Source organism: Panthera pardus, unplaced genomic scaffold (assembly GCF_024362965.1).
Source record: "Panthera pardus isolate Hobbes unplaced genomic scaffold, ASM2436296v1 HiC_scaffold_11, whole genome shotgun sequence".
Classification (NCBI taxonomy): Eukaryota; Metazoa; Chordata; class Mammalia; order Carnivora; family Felidae; genus Panthera; species Panthera pardus.
This window is the reverse complement of record NW_026526666.1, coordinates 86,816,203-86,835,243: the sequence shown is the minus strand read 5'-3', so window position 1 is coordinate 86,835,243 and position 19,041 is coordinate 86,816,203. Positions and strand designations below refer to the sequence as shown.

The 19,041-nt window shown below is 49.7% G+C and overlaps 1 protein-coding gene and 1 long non-coding RNA gene across 3 annotated transcripts in view; one reads left to right on the top strand and one right to left on the bottom strand.

The window, feature by feature from the left end:
- RPS6KA1 (ribosomal protein S6 kinase A1) overlaps positions 1 to 19,041 on the top strand; it is a 52,949-nt gene continuing 33,908 nt past the window's right edge. Inside the window, exon 1 of one of the 2 annotated variants that reach the window (XM_053898780.1) lies at positions 1 to 223. In XM_053898780.1, coding sequence (XP_053754755.1) covers positions 173 to 223 — 51 coding nt within the window. In that variant the 5' untranslated portion in view covers positions 1 to 172. Of the gene's footprint in view, positions 224 to 14,372; positions 14,611 to 19,041 lie in introns of those variants that run through there. The other variant, XM_053898779.1, reaches the window with a different exon arrangement.
- Positions 7,894 to 14,033, bottom strand: LOC109256784 (uncharacterized). The gene is made up of 3 exons (XR_002075776.2): positions 13,865 to 14,033; positions 10,685 to 10,806; positions 7,894 to 9,850 (listed from the first exon to the last, which is right to left on the bottom strand). It is a non-coding gene; the product is annotated as an uncharacterized LOC109256784 (long non-coding RNA).

The window sequence follows — 19,041 nt, the reverse complement described above, 5'->3', positions numbered from 1 at the left end:
ACCTAAGCAAAAGAGTGGAGCAACCTGGGGAAATTTCCTCCCATCCCACTGAGGAAAGGCTGCTCCTGGGAGATGGGAAGGGAGTGAGCTGGCAGAATTTGGGTGGTCAGGAATGTGGAAAAAAGAAAAAAGAAGAAAGAAGAGGTTTGGGGAGCTACTCTGATAGCGTGGAATGTTGAGGAAGAGAGATTTTGGAGATTCTGAAAGGCTGTCTTGCTGTGAGGTATGTGATGTGTAATTCCTTTGCAATGTCCTCTGCAGACCTTTGGTGAAGACTTTTGTTTCCTGACTGCTTTTTGGAGTTGGATCAATTTCTTTTGGGTGACGAGGGAACAATCAAGTCCAGCTTTATTTGGGTTCACATGCATTTTGTATGATGTTTTTTTCTTTTACAAAAATGGAATAGCATGTCTGCCCTTGCTCTCTGTATGCCCTCCACTTGGAATACCCCGCCTCTCCCCTGTCTTTCTCCATCTCCCTCATTCTCTAAGGCCCACCCCTTTGCAAGTCCCTCATTATAGCCAAAGTCTGGACAGGTGACCGGCCCCCCTACTGATGACCTGGTTGGTAGGCCATGTTAAGTGGCAATTTTGCCACCACTGGAATCTTTTTTATTGTAAGAAACCGTGCTGGATTGGTGGTTTTCTAAATCTCTTGGTGTCGACCAAAGTACAGTGCACCAGTTCTCAACCCCAAGAGAGCAGAGTACTATGCACCTGTTATGAATCCCAGGGGAGAACTCTAAACCCTCTAACCCATTGAGTCTTGGTATTTGAGTCACCAAAGTAAACACATGCAGTCAAGCATTGGATGGAACAATGCTTCACTCACATAGCGAAGAGATAGAGTGAGATCACCTTCAATCTGGGGCCTTAGTCCCGTATGGCCAGCGGATCTCTCCCAACGGTGGACACAGGGCAGTTTGCCTATGCTCACTCTTCTCGTGCAGTGGTGGAAGGGGCTTGTCCCCTTCCAGAGAACAGACAGAGCAGTGCAGTTGGCCAGTCGCCATATGATGTGCACACTCTAAGAAGAGACAAAAGAATATTCACTGCACTTAAGACAAGGAAAGATAATCCCACACAAGGTGATAAACCCAGAACAAGCTGTGTGGGGTCTTTATCTCTTAGTTAGGAAGTGTTCCAGTCCTATGGCCCGTTCTTATGGAGCCTGAGTGGGGATCGAAAGACTGCAGGCAAGAGGTTGCCTTTCTCAATACTTGGCTAGCATGACTCTTGTTTCTCTCTCTGCTTTGGCTGCTAAAAAGCTCAGAACTTCTCTATTTCTTCATCTGTCTTTTCTCTTTGTCCCCATTTTCTTAATTATTTGCTTTCAGCCTTTAAAAAACCTCTCTATTATGGAACACTTCAAACATACATAAAAATAGAATAAAATGAATTGTTATGTACCTATCACCCATCTTCAGTAATTATCAATATCTTGCCAGTTTTGTTTCAATTACCTCCTCACTTTTCCCTCTCTCTGGAGTATTATAAAGCAAATCTCAAACATCATATCACTTCACCCAAATTATTTCAGCATGTATCTTTAACAGATAGGGCTTTTGCAAACATAACTATCATAGCTAACAAAGCTAATATGAATTCCCTAAAGTCACTTAATGCCTAGCTCATATTCAAACTTTAATAGTTGATTTGTTCCAATCAGGATTCAAGTAAGGTTCACACATTCCATTTATTGCTTGTTTGTTTTTTGTGTTAAAAAAAAATTTTTTTTTAATGTTTATTTTTTGAGAGAGAGAGAGACAGAACATGCGGGGGGGGGGGGGGGTGGGCAGAGAGAGGGAGACACAGAATCCAAAGCAGGCTCCAGGCTCTGAGCTGTGAGCACAGAGCCCGATGCAGGGCTCAAATTCATGAACCGTGAGATCATGACCAGAGCTGAAGTTGGACACTCAACCAACTGAGCCACCCAGGTGCCCCTCACACTTCATTTGTTGATATATATCTCTGAAGTAACTTTTAATCTGCAACAGTTCCACCTTTCTTTCCCTTTTTTAAAAAACTGCTATTTATTTGTAAAAACAAACAAACAAAAAACCCCCAGCGCATTTGTCCTATAAAGTTTCCCAAGTCACAGAAGATTTGGCTGATTGCTTCCTGATGGTGTAGTTTAACTTGTTCTTCTGTCACTTGTATTCCAGTAAACTAACAGTTGGCTCTAGTGGCTTGATTATATTAGGTTTAATGGTTTTGGCAGGAATAACTTATTGGCAATGGTGCTGTGTACTTATTACATTTAAAAGTTTTTTAACGTTTATTCATTTTTGAGAGATGGAGAGAGACAGAGCACGAGTGGGGGCAGGGTAAAAAGAGAGGGAGACACAGAATCCAAGCAGGCTCCAGGCTCTGAGCTGTCAGCACAGAGTCCGACGCGGGGCTCAAACCCACGGACAGGGATATAATGACCTAAGCTGAAGTCGGATGCTTAACTGACTGAGCACCCAGGCACCCTTGTGCTGTGTACTTATTATTAAGGCACATCTGGAGGCACATAATATTTAGTTAAAACGTTGTTACTGACTGATCTGTCAGTCAGGGCTCTTGGCCTGCTCTCTTCATTACAAAATTCCCCATCAACGTTTAATCTATTAGTTTGAGCATCCACTGATGATCCAGCATTTCCTTAAATGGTACAAAGAGGTAATTTTCTTTTTTAAAATATATTTTTAAAGCTTTTATTTATTTTTAAGTAATCTCTATACCCAATGTGGGGCTTAAACTCACCACCCCAAGATTAAGAGTTGCATGCTCTGCCCCACCTCCCGAGCCAGCCAGGTGCCCCCAAAAGGTAATTTTCTAAGTGTGTCATTCCTTTTTGCATTCATTACTTGGAATTCTTCCCTAAAGAAATTTTCTTCATTCATTATTTGATATTCCTGAAATACAGTTTATACAAGAAAGACAGGATAAATGCTTGGTTTCTCTTATGCATGTTTATAATTTGCCTGAACTCCTTTGTGGAACAAAGTGTGGAAAAAAAGGCAGGCAGAACAGTGGCGTGGAAAGAGCCCAGGCCTTGGACTCCGACAGCATCGTGATTCCATCACTTGTTAACCTGTGTGACCTTGGGCAATCCCTCTGAGTCTCGGTTTCCTTAATTGCGAACTGGGGATTCTGATCTCTAACTTCTCCAAATCTTTAGTAGAATCATTTCCAGGCCTAGATCAAGCAACTCCTTGTACCGGAAGTAAAATGTATTCATTGTAGGAAGCTTGGAGGATGCAGATAAACACAAAGAAGGGAATATAAGCCTTGTGAAAAGCACATGCCTGGCATATAGCAGGTCTTTTGGGTTTTTTTTTTTTAACTTTTTAAAAAATATTTATTTTTGGGGCGCCTGGGTGGCTCAGTCGGTTGAGCGTCTGACTTCAGCTCAGGTCACGATCTCCAATTTCGCGGTCCCTGAGTTCGAGCCCCGCGTCGGGCTCTGGGCTGATGGCTCAGAGCCTGGAGCCTGCTTCCGATTCTGTGTCTCCCTCTCTCTCTGCCCCTCCCGTTCATGCTTTGTCTCTCTCTGTCTCAAAAATAAATAAACGTTAAAAAAAATATTTATTTTTGAAGGAGAGACAGAACGTGAACAGGGGAGGGGCAGAGAGAGAAAGAGGGAGCTACAGAATCCAAAGCAGGCTCCGGGCCCTGAGCTGTCAGCACAGAGCCTGACACAAGGCTGGAATCCACGAACTGTGAGATCATGACCTGAACTGAAGTTGGATGCTCAACTGACTGAGCCACCCAGGCGCCCCTAGCAGGTCTTTTTTTTTTTTTTTTTTTTTTTTTTTTTTTTTTTTTTTTAAAGGTTTAATTAAAAGAAAATTTTAAAGTAAACTCTATGTCCAATGTGAGGCTCGAACCCATGACCCCAAGATCAAGAGTTGCATGCTCTACCAACTGAGCCAGTCAGGTGCCCCCATATAGCAGGTGTTTTTGACAACTCAGGATTACTTCTCAGGGGCTCCGTGGTAACATCCGCTTGGAAGACAGTAAATTTAGTCAGGGTGATTACAGCCTCAGCCCAAGAAAATCTCAGCAAGAGTGAGAGAGGGGGCTGCAGGGAGGGAGCAGGAAGTAAGTTCCTCTGGTGTTATGTCAAGAGCTAGTGAACTGAAGTTAGGCAGGTCTGCCACAAACTTGCAGTGAGATCCTGAGAAAGTCACTTGACCTCCCAAGCCACAGTTTCTCTTCTGCAAGATGGACATTATCAAGGTCAACCTGCCAGAGTTGCTGGGAGTCATGTGTGTGGACATGGGCACGCCCACCTCAGTGCCAGCCATTGGGAGGTGCTCAGGGAAGGAGTGGTAGCCGGATCTGAGTCTAGGAGCTCCCTTTCCGAACTTCCCTTAAATGTAAAGTCACTCACGAATTGTCTCCTGTCACTGAGGGGCTGTGTGAGGCGTGGCTTGGAGCCCAGCTTTGTCCTAAAAGTGCAATGTTGAGTTGGGTAAGCCTCTTCCTCTCTGGAGCCTGGATTCCTCCACTTGTGAAATGGCTAGATCAGGGGTCCCACTCCAGATGTCCCCAGGAGCAGGCTGGTAAACAGAGTGAAGTGGGCGAGAAGCTGAGACAATAGGGTTTGGTGGGGGCTGTGGCTATCTAATGAGCTTGCCTTATTTCAGAAGGGCTGCCACTCCCCCTGCTGATGGTTACAAAACACGAATGTGAGCCCAGGTTGCCAGACTTTTAAAAAGGCTGGACAGCTATATTTTTAACTTTAAATTAAAGCTATGGCAAGTTATTGGAGTTATTCAGCAACCTGGGTGGACCAAACAGAGATGTAAATCAGGGTTAAGAACATGGGCTCTACGGTAAGAGATGTTCGTGTGCCAGTCCCACCATTTAATATCTGTGTGTCCTTGAACAAATCATTTAGCCTCTCTGTGCCTCACTTTTCTTATCTGTAAGATGGGGAGGGTTATTGCACCGTCTTCACTCAATGGCGGTGAGGGTGAGATGAGCAAAGATGGGAATAGGGTAAAGTTAATGAGGAATCACCTTGGGTACAAACTTTAAGGGGGACACCAAAAAAAACTCAACAATTAAGAGACCCAATATTAAAAAAAATTGTTTTTAATGTTTTTTTTAAGTTTTTTTTAACGTTTATTTATTTTTGAGACAGAGAGAGACAGAGCATGAACGGGGGAAGGTCAGAGAGAGAGGGAGACACAGAATCTGAAACAGGCTCCAGGCTCTGAGCGGTCAGCACAGAGCCCGACGCGGGGCTTGAACTCACGGACCGCGAGATCATGACCTGAGCCGAAGTCGGCTGCTCAACCGACTGAGCCACCCAGGCGCCCCTTTAATGTTTATTTTTGAGAGAAAGAGAGACAGAGCTCAAGTGGGGAAGGGGCAGAGAGAGGGGGAGACACAGAATTGGAAGCAGGCTCCAGGCTCTGAGCTGTCAGCCCAGAGCCTGATGTGGGGCTCGAACTCACGAACCGTGAGATCATGACCTGAGCCAATGTCGGACACTCAACCAACTAAGCCACCCAGGCGCCCCATCCTGTCTTCATTTTTAAAATGAGATGGCACACAAGGAGAAAACCTATCCCACCGCCAGGCCCAGTGGTTCAAGGGTAAGAGACAGCAAGCATTTGACTTTGTTCACTGACATATGACCAGCACCTACAATGGTGCCTCACATGTGGTAGGATATTTGTTGAATCACACACACACACACACACACACACACAAAGAAGGGGATGATACATGTCAAAGCTTAGAACAGGGCCTGGCACCAAGTAGGTGCTCAGTAAAATAATAATGATGATTATGGTTGAGAAGATAATGTCATTGTCTGTGGGTCTTGTCCTGTCTTCAGGTCAGTGGTAAAGCTCATGTATCTGACAGCCAGAATGGATCATTTTTTAACCCCAACATGACAGAATTATCTTCAATAATAATCATGAAATAAAACAAATAATAGGGGCGCCTGGGTGGCTCAGTCAGTTAAGCATCTGACTTCAGCTCAGGATATGATCTCCCAGTTCATGGGTTTGAGCCCTGCTGTAGGCTCTGTGCTGACAGTTCAGAGCCTGGAGTCTGCTTCCACTTTTGTGTCTCCTTCTCCCTCTCTGCCCCTTCCCCACTCGAGCTCTGTCTCTCTCTCTCTCTCTCAAAAATAAATAAAACATGAAGAAAAATTAAAACAAAACAAACAATAATGACCAGAAAAGAAACACAGTAAAAATTTCCTTTTATGGACTTCGTATTACACACTCAGACTGATGAAGACTTAAAAAAAAATAAATAAAAATTACAACACAAAAGAGAAAAAAAGTAATGGACCAATAGTTTTTAGGTACAGAAAGCTTTTTTGTTTTTTACAAAAAGGAACACGCACACACAGTGCCCATGAAGTGCCTCCAAAGGAGGCAGCCGGGCAGGGTTCAGAGGAGGATTTGCACAGAGTGAGAGAATTGTGGTCACTCGAGTGTCGTTCCTTTGTTTTTGCAATCACTATACCACCACTGTTGGGTTCACATCTGCTGTTTGCACACAGGGATGTGGGGCTCCTGAGGTGAGCCCCAGTGACTCTGACCTGCTGTGAACTTGCCAATGGAAGGCATATGTTGGGGAGGGATGTGGGGCTCCTGAGGTGAGCCCCAGTGACTCTGACCTGCTATGAACTTGCCAATGGAAGGCATATGTTGGGGCCCAGTTGTGTAGTTGGGAGCTCTTCAACTTAGCCTTCACGTAATATAGATGATTTCTCAAAGATGAGGTAACGGAAATGTACTAATCTGAAGCCTACATATATATTATACTCTTAAAACTCGTAATAAGGGGCGCCTGGGTGGCTCAGTCGGTTAGGCGTCCGACTTCGGCTCAGGTCGCGATCTCGCGGTCCGTGGGTTCGAGCCCCGTGTCGGGCTCTGGGCTGATGGCTCGGAGCCTGGAGCCTGCTTCCGATTCTGTGTCTCCCTCTCTCTCTGCCCCTCCCCCGTTCATGCTCTGTCTCTCTCTGTCTCAAAAATAAATAAAAAACATTTAAAAAAAAATTAAAAAAAAAAACTCGTAATAAGCACAGCAATTATTTAGAACTTAGACTGACAGAAAGATCTCTTCAGGAGGGAGGATTTTATCACCAACGTTGTGTAGAGTTGCCAAGGCATGGTGATAGCAATAAAAAGCAGACCTACCCGGTTTCATTAATGTTTTTAAATTCTTCACAGACAATGCACGCCTTATTTCTTGCACATGGAAGATTCGCCACCACCCTTACCTGATTCACCTCAGCCCCAGGCCACCAGTTTTCCATGTCTCACTAAGACAGTCCCAAAGGCCCTTGCAAAGCTGACACTCCGCTACTTTCTAATTCTGGATCTGCAAGCTATTTCAAGCTGTGTGACCCTGGGTAATTCAGGTAATTTCTCTAAGTCTCAGTTTCCTCCTCGGTGAAATGGGAATAACCCCCACCTGTGACTTATCCCTCCTGTAAGAGCTCCATGAGGTAGGGTGGAAGAAGCCTTTTTATAAAAGGGAGGACTGCACATAGGTGGCAGGTGGACCCGTGGCAGGCCTTGATGACAAAGGCGATGACGTTCCTCTGAAGTTATGCAGAAGTCGTTCTTACAGTGAGGATCTGAGCGAGGGGAAGGGGATCCAGTGGGTGCTGAACTTCGCAAATCATTGAGCGTGACTTTTTCCTTTTAGGAAAAGGCTCGCTCCTCTTGGTCCAGCAGCAGAGAGCTGATCACAATGACCCCAGCTCTTCTGTGCCTGTCACGTAACCCAGCTGGATGGAGCATTTCCCTTCAGGGGGTAGGTGGCTGAGGAAAAAGCAGAGTACGAGGAAATGCTTATGCCAGCTGGCTCTTCTCTTCAGAAGCATCCCCAAATTAGCTTACCTGCTTGTTTAACTGTCTCCCCCAAGAGAATGCAAGTTCCTAGAGCAGGGCTTGACAAACCTTTTTCCTAAAGAGCCAGCTAGTAAACATTTTAGGCTTTCCAAGCCATATGGTCTGTGTTGCAACCACTCGACTCTGTTGTTGTAGTGCAAAGCAGGCCTAGATGGCGTAAATGGAGCATGGCTGTGTGCCAATAAAACTTTATTTGTGGATCCTGAAATTTGAATTTCATATAATTCTCACATGTCATGAAATATTCTTCTCTTGAATTTTTTCAATCATTTAAAGATGTAAAAACCATTCTTAGCTCGCGGGCATGCAAAAGTACTAGATCAGGGGCGCCTGCGTGGCTGAGTTGGTTGAGCACCCGACTCTTGGTTTCGGCTCAGGTCATGATCTCAAGGTGTGTGAGTTCTAGCCCCGCATCGGGCTCTGTGCTGACAGTGCGGAGCCTGCTTGGGATTCTTTCTCTCTTCCTCTCTCTCTGCCCTTCCTGCATGCATGCTCGCGCTCTCTCTCTCAAAATAAATAATAACACGTCAAAAAAAAGTAGGTCAGACTTGGCCCATGGGCCCTAATTCACCCACCCCTATCCTAGAGGGCAGACACCTTCTCTGTCTATTCCTTTGCTGTATCCCCAGTGCCTGCCACATAGCTGGTGCCCGATAAGTACCTACTGATGACCACTGCTTCCTCTTCTGTCCCTCGACCTCCGAGTCCTTTTCCACACTCTCTAACAGACAGGAACAAGCTTCTGCATCCCCCCTAGACTCCAGGTCAGTGGAGGAGACTACTGGCCAATTCTCCAGCAGCCCTGGGGCTGTCCCATCTGCAGGCGCTTGTCCCTCCTCTTCCTTTCTGACCACTACATCTTTAGCCTCATTCTTTACCAGTCTTGTGATCACAGTCATGCGACTTCCTTTAAACTGAAGTCTCTTCTCACGCCAACAGAGAGTCCCCCCAGTGAATCCTCCACGTCCGAGTCTCCTGCCCTCCCCTCCTTTGCCCAGGGCAAGAATTAGGGGGCAAGAGAGATGGGCTAATTTCTATTGAGCACCTTCCTGTGCCAAGCACCACACAGATCTTTATTGCCCGATGTAACTTAATACTCACAGCCACCCCTTTTACAGATGCGGAAACTGAGGCTATAGGGGTTAACTAAATGCTCAGAGTTACATAGCTAGGAGGTGGGAGAGCTGGGATTAGAGCCCAGGTTGGTGTGGCTCCATGCAAAAGTATATTTTGAGGGCTTGCAATATGCCAGATGTATCCAGGGATACAGCAGTAGACAACGCAGACAAGTCCTGCCTCATGGAGCTTTATTCTACTGGGAGAAACAATAACACAGGTAATAGGCAATATGATTGTTGGTAGAGGCATGCCATTAAGCAAGGATAGCATAGGTGATGCCACTGATGGGGAGCTAGTGTAGATAGGGCCAGTTCTCTCTGGAGAGGTGACATTTGAGCGGAGGTGTGAGTGTAGTGAGGGAGCGAACTCTGAGAGCTGGAAAAAGAACATTCCATGTGGAGGGGATGGCAGGAACAAAAGCCTGAGATGGGAGCTACCTGGCATGTCAGTGAGCAGTCAGGATGCCTGGTGGCAGGAAGGCAGTGAGCAAATGGTAGGAGAGGAGATGCCCGAGGGAGCAGGGGGCTGGGTCCTGGGGGGCCCAGCAATCTTTGGGTTTTGTTCAAAATGTGATTGGGGAGCCACAGGAGCGTTTCAAGCAGGGGAGTGATGCCACCCCCGTCCCCCAGACCTGGATGAGGGAGACTAGAGACTCCACCCCCTCACCTGTTCTCCACTACCCACTGCCTGTGCCCCGTCCACCCCTGGGCCCCTTTCTGGGCTTACAGTGTAGTGAAATGATCAAGAGCACTGGCTTTGAGTCTGAGCACTGGGTTCCCAGACCCGCTGCCATACTTACCAGCTATCTGACCACCGGCAATCCTGTCCCTCTGTGAGTCTCAGTTTTCTCATCTGGAAAATAGGGATAATAATTTCTATCTCTCGGTGGTGTTGGGATGACTGCGTGAGCTCTCGTCCATAAAACAGCTCCAGGCAGGCCATACTGTACTCTCTCAATAAGCCCTCATGGCTGGTGATTATTATTTAAATTCTTAGCCAAGCTCTGGCCTTTTGTAATCACTTGTTAAAGACAACTACCATTATGATTATCCCTCTCATTGTGTTCCACCTGCTGCCAGGAGACACGTATGCCAAGACCCTCCTCTACTGAAAGGCTAAGAAAGAATATGGACAGACTGTCCTCCTGCGGCATTGCCCTGTGCTCTGCTCTTGAACATTGGAGCAAACACATGCTATATGTGCAAGGGTGCATTCGAAAGACCCAAAACCCAGTCCTCAGCCCCTGTAGTTCACCCCCCTGCTCCATGCCAGAAAAATCTCTTCAACAGGATACAGAATAATAACCTCACTTGTGTCCAGCAAAGCCCTCTCATGAGTCATTCATTTAACAAACACCTCAAGTGACCGCCCAGAACAGCCTGTTCTAACCCCATTATTATTATTATTATTAATAATAGCTAGCATTTATCCACTACTCAGAGTGCAGCATTTCAGAGCATGGGGTTGCATTGCCTGGGTCTGAGTCCTGCATTTACCGTTTCATACCTAGATGATTCCAGAGTATCACTTAGCCTCTCAGAGTACCTACTATGTGCCACATAGTGTGCCAGGTGCCAGGAAGACCATGAAGAACCAAGAAAACGTGACTCCTGCCCTCTCAGAGCTTACTAACCAAAGAGCCAAGTGCTAAGCAAATAATCACAAAAACACCTGTAAAGGTACAACCTTGAGAAGTATCCATTGCTATGAGTGTGTGTAACAGGAAGCTAAAGGAAGATGTCCTGGAGGAAGCGATTGTGGAGACAAGCTGGTCTGAAGAAGAGCAAGGAGCAGCATGTTCCAAGGCCCTGTGGCAAGAGAACTGAAGGAAAGTCAGTGTGGTTGGAGTCTAGAGGGAAACAGTGACAACTGTGAGCCGAGGCTGTGGCAGGATCACCGCCTTGTAGGTGCTGGTTAGATCTCCATAGCTCTGTGCTGAGTGACTGCTTCACTAGAACGTAGATAGGCAAGCCGACCTGCCCAAGCTGCCCAGGCAGGGCCCGGGTGTCTTCCGGGCTTCCCTTTTCCAGAATGACCCACCACTGCCTTTCCAATACCCTTGGGAGAGGGACACAGGAAGTGAAACTTATTCACAGAAAAGCACGATCACTACTCAGTCCTCAAGTGGAGATGATGCACTTGATAGGGAATCCTTTCCTATAAGAAGGGAAAGGAAGAGGGCCAGGGGTCCCGGGAAAGGGGCAGACAGAAGACAAAATGACTCCTGATTTCCCCTCACCTCCTCTACCCCGCCCATCTACTCCATCTCCCTCACCCAGTCTTTTGCCCTAATGCTCTGGGTCTCAGTGTCTCTTCCCGGCTTGCGGTCAGATATTTGGCACCTGTGTGTCATCTGTTCTCTACCCTGAGTAGGACTACTAGCTGTAGCAAATCAAAATACGGGACGCTTAGTTAAATTTGAATTTCAGATAAACAGCAACAATTTTTTAGTCTAGGTAAGTCCACATTTTACAATGTTAGCCCAGAGCAGCAGGTCCTGGGGCATTGCAAACTGGTTCCAGGCAACTGAACTGACACCTACACCGATGTTAATAATGGCTGCCATTCCCTGGTCCAAGCTGCCTCTGGTTTAGCCCCAGCCTTTTCTCATCGGGGAGGTGGAGAGTGAGTGAACAAGAGAACAAAGTCTGGGCCCACGCTGCCAGAGTTGTCTCTCAGCTCTGCCATTTTCTAGCTATGCAACCTCAGAGAGACCCCTTCTCCGGGTCTGAGATGCTTAACTTCTGTCCTCAGTTTCCTCATCTGTACACTGGAGACAGTAACAGCACCTACCTCATAATGTTGTTGTGAGGATTAAATGAGTTTAGACAGGGGGCGCCTAGGTGGCTCAGTCGGTTAAGCGTCCGACTTCGGCTCAGGTCATGATCTCACGGTCCGTGAGTTCGACCCCCGCGTCGGGCTCTGTGCTGCCAGCTCAGAGCCTGGAGCCTGTTTCAGATTCTGTGTCTCCCTCTCTCTGACCCTCCCCTGTTCATGCTCTGTCTCTCCCTGTCTCAAAAATAAATAAAATGTTAAAAAAAAATTTTTTTTTAAATAAATGAGTTTAGACAGGTAAAGTGCTTAGAACAGTGCCTGGTCCATAGTAAGAGGTTCATGTTAGCTGTGATAATCTATTTAATCACACCAGACTGAATGTAAAATCCACGAGAACGGGGACTTTGTTTTGTTCATTGCTATATCCTCAGCATCTAGAAGCAGTCCTGGTATACAATATATGCTCAGGAAGAGGGCCTGGCATGTAATGTATGGCCATACATATTTATTGAATTAAAATGAATGTAGTCCTCAGCATATACCTGAAAGATTTGCATTATAATTCTTTCACAGATAAGGAAACTGTGGTTTAGAGACATAAAGTGAGTTGGTTTCCCAATGTTAAGCAGGTGATAGGGCTAGGATTCAAATCAAGATCTGTTGGGTTCTGGAGCAACTGGCTGGCTCAGTCTGTAGAACATGTGAGCCTTGATCTCCGGGTCATGAGTGCGAGCCCCATGTTGGGTGTGGGGCTACTTCAAAACAAATTTGTTGGGTTCCATAGTCTTTTCCACTGAAAACTCAATTAACTTGCTACCCTGGGAAAGTCATGGAATAAGGGGAACATCTGGATTTAGGAGAAATCCTCATACACTTTGATTTTTTTTTAAGTTTATTTATTTTAGAGAGAGCAAGCGACCACGGGGTAGGGGCAGACAGAGGGGGAGACACCCCTCACTGCCAGCGAGAGCCTGACTTGGGGCTCCATCTCACCAACCCAGAGATCAGGACCTGAGCCAAAATCGAGTTGGACGCTTAACCAACTGAGCCACCCAGCACCCCAAGAACAGATCAGGACTTTAAAAATGCCAGAGTGTAGAGGTGCCTGGGTGGCTCAGTTGGTTAAGCGTCAAACTCTTGATTTGGGCTCAGGTCATGATCTCTCGGTCATGGGATCGAGCCCCATCTCGGACTCAGCACAGAGCTCGGAGCCTGCTTGCTATTCTCTCTCCCTCTCTCTCTCTCTCTCTCTCTTTCAAAAAAAGGAAAAAATTCCTAATCTGCCTAATCTGTTCTTTTTTTTATTTAAAAAAAATTTTTTTTAACGTTTATTTATTTTTGAGACAGAGAGAGACAGAGCATGAACAGGGGAGGGGCAGAGAGAGAGGGAGACACAGAATCCGAAACAGGCTCCAGGCTCTGAGCGGTCAGCACAGAGCCTGACGCGGGGCTCGAACTCACTGACCGTGAGATCATGACCTGAGCCGAAGTCAGACGCTCAACCGACCGAGCCACCCAGGCGCCCCTGCCTAATCTGTTCTTGACCAGTGGTGTGACCTTGGGTAAATCACCTCATCTTTGGGAGGCTGTTTTATGGTTTGTAAACTAGGTGGTGGTGACAATTCAAAGAAATCACAGGTCGATAGAGCTGGTTCACAGGTTTTGGATAAACAATCATTTCCATCCCCCTGCCTTAGAAGAGTTTTGCAAAGAACTGGCCATTCTTCCCCACCCATGAAACCTGCAAGCCCATCCCTCCACGGCCCCACCTGTGAATAAATCTCACCACACCTGGACCCCTAACAGCTCTTTAGGTGGAGGCTGAATCTCTCCAAGAGGAATCCTTCTCCCTGGCCTTTTACTCCAGGTGCAGCCCAAGTGTCTGTCAACCCTGGGAGTCTGGTCCCTGCCCTCCTCAGAGTGGGCACAAACACAAATCAACGGGGATCTGGGCCTGAAGCTGGAGAGATTCTGGGGAGACATGGCTTGAAAGAGGCCCCCTCAAGCACTGATTACAAAAAATGCGTATTAAGAAATCACCCCGGGGAGGCTGTGGGTACTGATGGTGGCAACAGAAGAATAGGAACCTACCTGGAGCTGGGGCGCTAAGATCCCCAGGGCATCCAGTGTTGGCTTCCGTGTAGGGGGATCTCTAGGGCCTCATGAGGTGAGGGCCTGAGGAGAGTGGGGCCCGGGCTCTTTTCAAGCCTCTGCCTGGGTCAGGCCCGGGGACATTGTGTGTGAATGAGTGCGTGGGGGGGGGGGGGTGGATGAGGGCTAGGGGAACAGGGGGTTTCTCTCCCTCAGGAGGGAGAAGGAATATCTGGGGCGTGATCCCAAACTAACAGATGAGGGGAAACAGATGACCCTGGCGTGGTCCGTAAGGAAGGACAAGGTTTGGGAGGGAGGAGTCAGGAAGGCCTCTTCTAAGGCGTAGCAGAGCACCGGCCAGGGGCTCGCGGTAGAGGCGGGGCCAACGCTCCCGCGCGCCGGGGGCGGGGGTCCGCTCCGGGAAAGCCGCGCCGCGGGGGCTGGGGCGGGGCTTCGGCGGCCCCGCCCCTCGCGCAGGTAGCCAATGGGCGCGGCGGTGCCGGGTGACGGAGGGAGCCGGAGTGCGAGTGCCGCGGCGGCAGCGGCGGCGGGCGGCCCTGCCCGAGCGTGAGGGTCTCGCTGGGGGGCGGGGGGCGCGAGGGCGCAGAGCCAGGGACCCTGGGACCCGGGAGGCGGTGCGGCCCGGGCCGCGGGAGGAGCGCGGGCGGCCCGGCGGCGGCGCGATGCCGCTCGCCCAGCTCAAGGAGCCCTGGCCGCTCATGGAGCTGGTGCCGCTGGACCCGGAGGTGAGTGAGCGGGGCGGAGGATGGGCGCCGGCGGGCGGCCGGCGAGCCTGGGTCCCCACAGGGGCGGGGCGGCTTGCGGAGCCGCTGCAGCCTGGCGGGCGCCCGCGAGGGCGCGAGTGCACTCCGATCACTTGCCTTCTCTTCGGCTCCACCCGCCCCCTGCATATCGCGCGCGCGCGTGTCTGTGTGTGTGTGTGTGTGTGTGTGTGTGTGTGTGTGCGCGCGTGTGTGTGTGCGAGGGACAGTTCCTCCAAGCGCCCAGGACCCCTTTAGCCTGGAGAGAAGATCCCGCGGGGCCGTGAGATCTGCCCACCTCACCCCACACACCTAGGACCCGTACCGGGAACTGTCGGAGCTTCCACTATCAGAGCAGATGGGCAGGGCTGAGGTGCCAGATGTCTGGGATTCTCCAAGAGAAGAGGGTCATGGGAACCCCACTTCTCCTTGACGTCTCCCAGTGTCCTACCCCAAGAGCTCCCGCGTCTCCGCTGCTGACCCTGGCAGGATTACCCCTCTTGACCCTTGGCAGTTGTGGAATGTGGGGTGACACCGCCCGTCTAGGGCTGAAACTTGGTTTTCTTTGCCCCGAGGCTAGGGCCAGAGGACACCTGTATCCCCTACCCCAGGCTGTGAAGAGAGTGGGGAAAACCCCTTAGACCTTGTGAAGATTATTCCTGGAGTCAGGGAGGACCTCAGTGCCTGCCTCCTTTCTTGGGAGCCCTTGCTTAGGAAGGGCTGGGCCCCTGGGGCATTTGGCCTCTATCACCTAACCTCTACCAGAAGCAGCTCCTGCCCTCCTCTGAGGATTCTGTGGTGCCAGGCCCTGGGATGCAGAAGGCCAGTGCTTCCTGTGCCCATTGACCCTCAGGGTCAAGGTCAAGACCCTGAACCAGCAGATTGAGAAAACTTTCCCCTCAGCCTCATGCTGGGAAGGAGGCAGGCGACACTCCTTTTCCAGAGGGGATGTGGGGGGTATACTGGGAGGGTGTGAAGACCTCAGTGAGCCCAGGAGCCAAGGTGATTTTCTCCTGGCTTTGGTCCCTAGCCCCTGCCTAGCTCCACTCCTCTGCCTTCTCTTACCTGGGGCAACCACCAGGTACCCTGCCTCTCAGGGCCACAGGTTGTGATCAGACTGAGGACCCCAGGTCCCCAGCACCCCAGGTGTGCTACCCCTTTAAAGGGACGGTCATGGCTGACACTGGCTATTGGAGGGTGGGCGCGGCAGGATTAGGTAACCAACCTGAAGGTGCAATTTGGAGTAAATTGCTCTGGGATCCCTGCCATGGGGTTTTTACAGGCCCTGCACGACTCTCGGAGGTTCTCTCGCTGACTCACCCTCTGAGGTGAGGAAAACTGCCCTCTGCAGTACCCCCCCCCCCTGCAGCCCTGGGGTATAAGGGCCAGGTTGGGGGGGGCGCTCCGAGGTGGATTCCTTTGCCCTGGCATGCCCCTGAGACTTAGGCCTCCCTAGAGGAAGGTAGGCTGGGAAGGACTTAACCCAAGGACTTACCTTGGGTTATACTAGTAGGAAGACAGACACCCAGGAGCTTGATTCCCAGCGCAGGGCACTACTTCCTGCTTCCCTTTGGGGAATCCTGGGGCAGGGGCCAGCTTAACCAGGATTAAACAGGAAACTCAACTCAGTTTTGAGTACTACTGTACCTGAGCTCTGTGAGAGGCGAAGCCTGGTTTGCTTCCTAGGATTGGGGGGTGGGGGGGGGGTCATGATTTCTCAGAGTTTCACCTTGGGAAGACTGTGTGACCCTCAGTCGGTCCTTAGCTTCTCTGCACCTCTGTTCCTCCAGTGGCCAGGGCTGGGTTCTAGCTTCATGCTTCCTGGGCCTGAGAGGTGCAGAGCCCTGGGCGCTGCTGCCTCTTCTCCCCCTCCCCCACTCCATAGAAGTGCCAGGCGACTGGGTGTTATTGTTTGGGTAATAGGAGCCATGGGGCAGCCAGGGCACCGGTTGGACTGTTCTCACTGGAGAACAGGGCCTCGCTGTTCTTAGCCAGGTGACATGTAAGCGATATAGTAGCCTGACCTACAGGTACAGACGCTGCCACCAGCTCCCGGCCAGGAATGAGGCAGGCAAGGGGCCGGTGGGGGCATTTGGCCGAGGCTTGGGATCTAGACTGCCCTGTCCTCCCCATGACGCTGCCGAAAATGGGCTGCTGGGAGGCAGGGCCTGGCCCAGGTGGAAGTGTGGGTGAGGATTCTGCCTGGGCCTTCCCTGGCCCCGCTGAAAGCAGTAACCTTGTGTTTAGGCCCAGCCCTGCTGTGCACAGAGCTTCCGTGTATGCCACCTACCCTGCTTCACTTATGTCACCTCATTAAAATAAAATAATTCTTGAAACAACTTCTCAAAGTAGGGATTATTGCCGGGCCTGGCTGGCTCAGTCAGTAGAGCATGCGACTCTTGATCTCAGGGTTGTGAGTTCAAGCCTCGTGTTAGGTGAAGAGCCTCTTAAAAAAAAAAAAAAAAAAAAAAGGGATTATTACCCCCGTTTTCATATGGAACAGCTAAACTCGGAGAAGAACTTGCCTGTGAATTAATGCAGAGACAGACTGGGAACCCAGATCTCTCACTGTCTTCCACCAAGTTTTTTTGGGTGGGGGTGGAGGTGGGGGTGGCAAAGTTGGGGAAGGGCTGGGATCACACTGGCCCAGGTGGAAGGTACTCCAGAAGAGGCTCCGGATGTTGGCAGACTCTCCATGTCCCGCAGGGCCTCTGTCCAGCCTTTTCAGAGGGCTGGTGGTGCCAGCCAGCCCTGGCACCTGGCCCCCAGCCTCCAGCAGCGTGCAGGGCTGCCAGTGCTGGGCTCTGAACCCAGCTCCTGGGGCTGCTTCCTGCCTGTGGGGCACGTGCTGTCTTTGTCCATCTGCTGCCCGGCCTCTCCAGACGCTGCCCTGGGCCCCTCTTCTCAAGGCAGAGCTGCTTGGGTGGGAAGGAAGGATGCCTTTTGGAATCCATCTCTGAGTTCTGGGGAGGGGGCACAGTGGTCTGGGGGCCTTAGAGCACGCCTATGAGCAGTGCTCTCTGAGGAAGAGCAGGGAGAGTGGGAGAGGTCAGAGAACCCTTCCTATACCAGATGCTTTAGACAAGGTCTTTCATTAGTATACTGCAAGGTCAAGATCATTGTCCCCTTTCATTCATTTACTCATTCATTCAGCAAATATTTATTGAGTACTGTCACGTGACAAGTTCTATGCTAAGCAACAGTGCGGCTGTGAACAAGACAGACCTGGCTTCGTAATACAGATGAGAAAACTGAGGGTCAGAGAAGTGATATGACAGACCCAAGGTCAGAGTGTGTGGCTGGCAGAGCTGGCTGGCAGTATGTCTTCGTTGCTGCAGAACTGTGTTCTCTCCACCGTCTGTGCAGTAGTAAGGCCAGAGAGGCACTTGGACCCTGCCTTCTCAGGACCCTGGCTCTGGGGGGGGATACTCACCTGTGGTCTCTTTGCACTCCCAGTCCTTTCTCCAGGGCTGCCTATCCCCTTCTAGAAGACTTGTGCATCAGCTGTTACAGGCATGGGGTTCCATGAGGATGACACCCAGGCCAGAGACCCTGGGGCTGGAGGCAGCCAAACAGGGCCTGTGGGGTTCCTTGAATCATGCAGGATACTGCTCAGTAAGCCCACACTTCTGGGTACATCCATGACCTCATCACACCCCTCATTGGGGATTTAGGCTTGCAGCCATGTGACTTTGGGTTTTGGCCCCATGTCTGTCACATGCTAGCCGAGGGACCTCATGTAAGTCCCTTAACTCTCTGAGCTTCATCTGAAAAATAGGAGTAATAGACCCTGCTCTGGCCTTCTTGCTCTCATACTGAGCCGAGCTTTCATTTGACAAACCATGCTCTGGACCCTGAGCTGGGTGCTAGGGAGGTAATGATGGATAAGCTATGCTTCTTCCTGAGTTAACCTATGGCTTGCTCGGTACTGTGGGGCCCAGAGGAGGGAGGAAAGGACTTGAGGCTTTGTGAACAGAGAAGAGGACATTGGAAGTGAGTCCTGAAAGAAGACCAGGAATTTGCCAAAGGGACAAGACAGGAAGGGTTTTCTTGGTATTAGGAGCCACCATGAAGATAGCTTGGGGATATGAAACAAGCTGGTCTTCTGAAGGTCCCAGGTCATTCAGTTAAGCTCAAGAAGAGGGCCCAGTAATAATAATGGCTATTGTTTGTGAACCAGTTATGTGTCAGGTGTAGATATTTATAGGCATTATTTTGTTTGCTTCTTATAGCCACCCAGTGAGATACATTACTTTTATCCCCATTTCACAGATGAGGAAACTGAAGCCCTGAGAAATGAAATAACCTCAGGGTCATGCAGCAGTAGAAGCCAGAATTTGAACTCAGAAGGTCAGGTTCTAGAACCCACATACTAATCACCTGTGTTGAGCAGTTGGGATGATGGCCTTGGATGTC